The sequence below is a fragment of the Poecilia formosa genome, unplaced genomic scaffold, assembly GCF_000485575.1.
Source record: "Poecilia formosa unplaced genomic scaffold, Poecilia_formosa-5.1.2 Scaffold31, whole genome shotgun sequence".
In the NCBI taxonomy this organism is placed as follows: Eukaryota; Metazoa; Chordata; class Actinopteri; order Cyprinodontiformes; family Poeciliidae; genus Poecilia; species Poecilia formosa.
The window spans coordinates 706,779-713,386 of record NW_006799970.1 but is presented as its reverse complement, the minus strand read 5'-3'; the positions used below and the strand labels follow the sequence as shown (position 1 = coordinate 713,386).

The 6,608-nt window shown below is 39.9% G+C and overlaps 2 protein-coding genes across 3 annotated transcripts in view; one reads left to right on the top strand and one right to left on the bottom strand.

Annotated features, from left to right (window-relative positions):
- The first annotated feature begins 1,802 nt into the window (after nt 1–1,802).
- On the top strand, nt 1,803–4,835 carry LOC103136235 (uncharacterized). 2 transcript variants are annotated; one of them, XM_007549388.2, is made up of 4 exons: nt 1,803–1,902; nt 1,998–2,056; nt 2,156–2,249; nt 3,208–4,835. In XM_007549388.2, exons 2-4 carry the CDS (start codon nt 2,008–2,010, stop codon nt 4,058–4,060), a joined length of 996 nt encoding a protein of 331 aa, XP_007549450.1. In that variant the 5' UTR covers nt 1,803–1,902; nt 1,998–2,007; the 3' UTR covers nt 4,061–4,835. The 2 variants fall into 2 exon arrangements, with proteins under 2 accessions (XP_007549450.1, XP_016525741.1); XM_016670255.1 differs by having other exon boundaries at nt 1,828–2,056.
- Nucleotides 4,836–5,039: 204 nt separating this feature from the next.
- LOC103136236 (zona pellucida-like domain-containing protein 1) overlaps nt 5,040–6,608 on the bottom strand; it is a 3,727-nt gene continuing 2,158 nt past the window's right edge. The window contains exons 8-11 of the mRNA XM_016670256.1: nt 6,422–6,597; nt 5,743–5,842; nt 5,626–5,649; nt 5,040–5,531 (exon numbers count right to left, since the gene is read on the bottom strand). Coding sequence (XP_016525742.1) covers nt 5,413–5,531; nt 5,626–5,649; nt 5,743–5,842; nt 6,422–6,597 — 419 coding nt within the window. The 3' untranslated portion in view covers nt 5,040–5,412. The remainder of the gene's footprint in view (nt 5,532–5,625; nt 5,650–5,742; nt 5,843–6,421; nt 6,598–6,608) is intronic.

The following is a 6,608-nucleotide window of genomic DNA, read 5'->3' as shown; positions in this document are numbered from 1 at the left end:
CCAGTGAGGTTAGGTGACAGTGACAGTAAAGCGACTGCTCAGAGGAAAGCAGCAGGGGGAAAGAAAGAGCACCTGCCTGTTGCTGAAGGATCACCTTACTCTATTTGTTCTTCTCAATCCTACCATGACACTGATTATTGAGTTGGCGCTCTATGTGAGTGAACACTGCTTTCCTTTGCTTGATGACTGTTTTGCCAAAAGGACCCCTCAGATCTATTCATGACCTCAGTTGAACCTATAGTTTTATTCAGGGCCTGTTTATTTATTGGGGCAATTCTCAACAAGTTCTTATTTCAAAGCATTTTCCAAAGCAACATGGTGGCTGTAGTCAGAGAGTACTTTCTATCCAATAAAATAGAAGACCCTACTATGTGTGATTTGGGTGTTGATGGCAAATGTTTGCATCCAGGAAAGATGTTTATTCTGTTCTACATACGTTTCAAAAGAGTTCATACGTGTTCAGTTCGAACTGAGCAACGTGTTGTTTGCCGACGACTCATTTCAGAAACTTAGGTTTGCCTGTAGATAGCCCCAAAGTAAAGATCGCCGCAGTTGTTGCTAATAGCCGACATGTCCATTTTGTGAGAAACACTCTTTGAGTGAGTGAACTAATTCTGCCTTAATGCACTGTAATCAAAACTGTTCAAACAAATACATATTCCATCGGTTACCAATATAGACTGTTTAGTTTAATCATTGCTAGTAGTTCCTTTGACCCTAATATCTTCATGTTTGTTCAATAATCAGCGTCAAAGGATTGCCCTTTGCTCCATAGTAAAATCACACACACACACACACACACACCAAAAAAACGCTTTGCTTATTGATATGAAGCACTGTCAGCCGGCTGGTTATTTGAACACAAGAGTTAAATAATGTAATTATGTAACATTTTACTTATGACCACTCTCTTTTGCATTCAGCGTACCACGTTTGTGTGCACATTTTTTTTATTTTTTTTTATCTAAAACTTGGAGGTGCAGAAAACAGTCAACAGGCCTGTTTTCACATCCAGTAGTCAAGGTCTTACTAAACTCTGTTATTGTAGTGGGATAAATATGAGACTTTGGATACCTGGAATAACCTATATGGGGGGTTTCATCACAACAGCCATGGACATTGACCCCGCAGTGACGACCTACAGCTTATCTAACTGAACTGGACTCAACTTTCACCCAGATCTCCATGTCGGCTGTGACAAAACCACTCATCTGAGGTATTAAATATAATCCTTCTTTTTAATGAAAAAGACAAACATGATCACCTATACTGCTCTGGTGTGCAGATAACACAAGGCATGAAGATGAAAACTGTTTGAGCAGATCCAAAACTCAAGAAGACAGACTGCTGCTCGACTTAAAAACCATGAAACAAAAAGCATAATGCTTTGAAACTTCAACCTCCACCAGTGAAAAAAATAAAGGGTAACATTTGAATCTTTTCTTTGAATTGGTTCTCTGTTTTTAGTTGTTTTTTTTCTCTCCTTTTAGCTGCTGTTCAGCGCAATAATCATAAAGCACAAATATTGGAATCCAGTATCTTTCTTACTAAAAATAGTCGTATCACCATCTGTGATTTTAAAAGTGCTTCATCCTCACTAATGCTCACGATAATCCAAAGTGAGTTTAGCCAATAATTCTCTGAAATTAAGTTTTTAATAACGACTGAGCAGTAGATGGTATCTCTGTGACCTCACACAGTGTGTTTGTGAGAGTGTGTATATTGTGTTTGATAATCACTGTGACCCTCCACGTGTTGACTGTTGACACAGGCAGGATTTGGGCAGCTGCTTTGATAACAAGGACCTTTATAAGTCAGAGAAGAGAAGCCAGTCCACAGACCCCTGATCCTTGGATAAAGAACCTGCTTCTCTGTTGTGCACTGATCTTCCTCTTGTTCTAAGTAAGGGACATGTGAAAAACAAGTAGAACGGCTTCCATGTGTGTGTTTGTCGTCTTTTGGTATTCTTATCAGTTTCCCTTATTTCACTTTTACAGAGAGATAAACATGATCTGGGAATTAGTGCTCGTCACCCTGTCACTCTCAGCAACTTTAGGTATATTTTTTAAAAAGTATTTTACATCTCTTGCTTTTCTTGGTTATGGTTATGGTTCTTGTTTTGTTTTTTTCTTACAAATGTGTTTCTTGTTTGCAGCCCATCCTCTGCACAGTGACTCCAGGGAGGCAGGCTGGGTTGACTCAAAGGCTAACCACGTGTTTGACAAGGCAGACCTCTCAAAAGACGTCCAGTAAGTTGACCGAACAGAACAAGCAGCTAATGATGAAGACAATAAAAAAAAAAAAATCTCCAGTGTCTTGTGAAATTATTTATGCCCTCTGAACAATGTGCAGTGTGCACTTGTGATCAGTCCTCTTGAGTCAATATCTTATATAACCACCTTTTGCTGTAATTGCAGTTTTTTTAGAACTTTATTGGTGTCAACTTTAACTAGGCCATTCTAATAATGAATATTATTTGTTCTTTGTCCTTCCATTGAAACTCTGGGTGTATATTCAGGGTGACTGTTCTGCAGGAGCACAAAGATTTTGGATGTTGGCAAAAGAGTTCAATTTCTTTCACATATTTGGCACTGACAAATGGCTTTGAAGTAAACATATATTCTCCCACATAAGCTGTGGATTTCTGCAGCTCCTCCAGTGATACCGTGGGTATCTTGGTTACACTGCATTATTGTCTTATCAATTTAGAAGGACGTCTTCAGGGTGTCTTCAATGGTCAGCAGATGTGCCATTTTCTTTCTAGATTATTTAGGGTGCAGAAATATGACTGTTTTTTTTTAGATTTAGACAATTTGAAAACATGAATTTGTTTTCTTTTCTCTTATGATACTGAATTAATTTGGGTTAATAAAAGATCCTAATAAAAGACGTCTAAAATAAGTTAAAAGGGTATGAATAACTTCTTAAGGCACTGTGATACGTTTGATCCAAAGTGGAATATGAATAAATAATTATATATAATGTAAACTATATACCAGCATGTGTATTTATGATGTATTTAGAGTTTTACAAGCATTTTTCTTTCACATTTTCAAAAAGAGATGATGCTATTACTTTTTTAATTTTGTATATTTTATCCCAGTTATGCAAATTAACTGACATTATTTCAAAGGATGTTTTTTTTTTTAGGTGTGTTCATTCATTCCTTTAGTCGTTTACATGAACCGTTTCTCTTTCTGTGCTTAGTGGGATCTACAAGAGCGTCATCGACAGCAGTGGTCTTTACACCCTTGGAAGTGATGACACGAAGCATCCCCTTGCACAGGAAATGCAGCGCAAACTCACCGTAGAGTCGGAGCGTCTGCGCGTCCGTCTGCGGCAGGAGCTGGCCGAGCTGCGGGAGAGGTTGTCTCCCTCCCCAGCACAACTCAGCGCCACCCTGAACAGCATGAAGGAGCGCCTGAGTCCGCTCACCCAGCAGCTGCAGAACTCCTTGAGCAGCAACACCCAGGACCTGTGCAGCCAGCTCAGGCTGTACCTGCAGGGCCTGGAGAAAACGGCGGCTCAGGCGGAGGCCGGTCCTGCTTTCTACCAAGAAGCTGTCCAGTGGATTAGTCAAAACCTGGAGCTCAGCAACAGCCAGCTATCCAGCCTCATCAGTGACTTCCAAACCTCAGCGAGTGGTGTGATTGAACACCTGAAGCAGAAAAGCGATGCTGAAGAGGGGGCGATTGGCTCAGAGGTCTGGCAGGCGGTGATCTCCAAGCTGGGGCAGGAAGTGAGTTCGCTGAGGGAGGAGGCGCAGAGCCGGATGGGAGCTTTCAGAGCGCAGCTGGCAGCTCTGCTGGAGTCCGCTCGGCCTCCTCAGACTGAAGTCGCAGACGGTTTGGAGCAGTTCTGCCACAGCGCAGCTCTGCAGAGTCAGGCGCTGCAGGCCCGGATGGAGAGACTGTTTATCGGCGTGGAGGAGGAGGCCAGAGGCACGTCTGCCGTGTCTCAGCCTCTTTCTTCGTCGATGCAGGAAGGAGCATCTTTGCGGGAGGACTTCTCAGTTAGACTGTCTGCTCTGATCCAGGACATTATGCACTCTGTGCAGTAACTACAACACGCACTTAACAAAACATATCTAAGCATCCATCTTCTTTGTTTTGCCATTGTATCAGTATGGAAAACCGGTTGTAAATATGACTCAATAGAAAATGTTCTGATGACTTTTTTTCTTTATCAGTAAGCAAAAGATAGAGAAAGTATCTCCTTTTTTATAAGTTGCTGCCTTTGTAAAGTATTTTGTTGTATAAGTGTCAAAATGTGTTTTGTTTCATTTGCTGTTTGTCTTTTCAGTGATTTGAGAGTGCAGAACTGAAATTACTTGATTCATCCTTATTTAAGAATGATATGACATAGTCTTTTCAACCACTATGTGCAAGATGATTGAAAGAAAATATTGTAAGTGGACGCGATGTGTGGCAGGAAGGTTTGCCATGTCAAAAGGAAAATTACAACAAAAAAACCCATCCCAGTTCAGTTTTGTTATTTAATCCAGGGCATGTGTATTTTGCCCTACGCACTTAGACAAACAAACATCTGAAGTGACCCACTCTGATCTGTTTTCCTGCCAAGAATTCCTGCGTGTTTGTTTTTCTCTTTGCCAGAGTGGAAAAGTGGTTGCAAATACGTCTAAATCATCGAGTATTGGAAATGAGATTATATTGCGTATGTGAGTAAATATTGTTGCCCCTTTTAGTGGAGTGTAAAAGTAGTTGTTGCCTGTCTAAAGTGTTCTGTCTGTCTGAGTTCAGAACCAAGACGATACTGTTGTTTTGAGTTTTATTTATGAAAGCTTATCTATATTTAAATAAAAATCCATTAAACGATTTTGTGTGACATTTCTGTCTGTCTTTCTAACTTTATGTTGCAATCACTTCTTTCGCTCCCGACAGAATGACGCTCTGGGTTGTGAGCCATGTTCATATCATGAGCTTCCATAGTTTATGAGATTCAAGAGTGCGGAACCAAGGATAGCTTAGTTTTTCATATATATTTATTAAAGAAAGATAATCTATATTTGAAGAAAAGTCTTTTTGTTTTGTGCAAGATTCTATTGTACAACAATGCAGTAGAGATTTTACAAGCATGTGAAAGGAAATGATCATGCAGCTTACGGTCTTGAGATTTATTTTTCACAGTTCAGCTTTTCTATTCCTTTGTAATCATTAAAGACAATATCAATGCAAGAGTGCAAATAGAAAAAGCTACATAAGATCCCACAACATTTGATTGGACTATTTGATCACTTGCTGCTAAGACAAAAAAAAACTAAACATTTTAACATAAACCTGAAGATACAATCTGATTAAAAGACATAGAACAGTGATAATTTGCACAGGCTGTTTGATCAGTTGGTCAAATTTGATGCGTCCAAGTTAGTCGTCCAGTCAAATGACGACTTTTTCAAGACAAACCAGTCGCCATGTCAGGAAGCAGGGCAGCAACAACCGACCCAAGCGTGAGCCACACCACCAGGCTGCTCGCATCCACTCCAGCACTTCCTGACGCGACAGTATTGCCAGCTAAACACAGCAGACAACATTTCAGTTCGCTCAGAGTGTTGATATGCATTTATGGCTGTGTAATGTAAGGTTATTACAATTCAAGAATACTTACTAGAGCCAGCTGCCTCAGGCACATCTTTGGTGGGGCAAGATTAAAGAAATGATCAGCCAGAGAATTTATCTCAGTGCTGAATGAATAGTGAGAAAAGGGCATTTATATTTTACAGACCTGCTGCAGCGGTGTAGAGAGGTCCGACTGAGACGGTGGCAGAGTCGCTGCTTTCTTCTCCGAAAGGAGTCAGAGATCTTTTTCTTCTGGCATTACAAATCTGACAAAATGCAGGGGAAGGTTTCGCCCATCATATAATTCTTTATATACCATTACAGTTTTCACCCATTACTTCCCATTGTTTTTTTATGGAACAACCACAAACTTTAAAGTGTTATAATTGGATTTTATGTGATTAACAACTCAGTTTTTATTTTACTTCACAATTATGTGCTACATTGTCATAATAAATTGCAATTGAATTAATTTGCATTCGTAATGTGAAAAGTTAAAGGAACATGAATACAGTTAAAAACGTTTTTCTTTTTTTTTTTTTTACTTTTTGTATCATTTCCTTCTAAGGGTTCTACCTCTCCCTTTATTTGTTAACGTGGTGAAGATTACATGAAATAAAGCAGCACACATAAACAGAGACTCACTTTGGACAAATTTAGCAAATAATTCTTATGCATTTTGAAATATTATTGTATCATTTCACAGCATCGTCTACAATTTCTCTACAGAGTTCTATTTATTTATTAGCAAAGGCAGCCCGATCTATTTACCTCCCATTCTTTTCCTTGTACTGCCGCTTTCAGATCCTTGCCGTTAAAAGGTTTTGTTACTTTAGTCAACTTACATTCGTCACCTCTTGACACTTGGTGGGCTCACACAGTCTCAGGATGCAGTGCAGGTAGATGGTGGACTTCTCCTGGTCTCTGTGCTGAACAAAGCGGAAGGCCTCAAAGTTGAACTGGGCCACGTTGGAAAGGCCATTGCTTGTTATAACAAGCAATGGCCTTTCCAACGTGGCACAGTTCAACTTT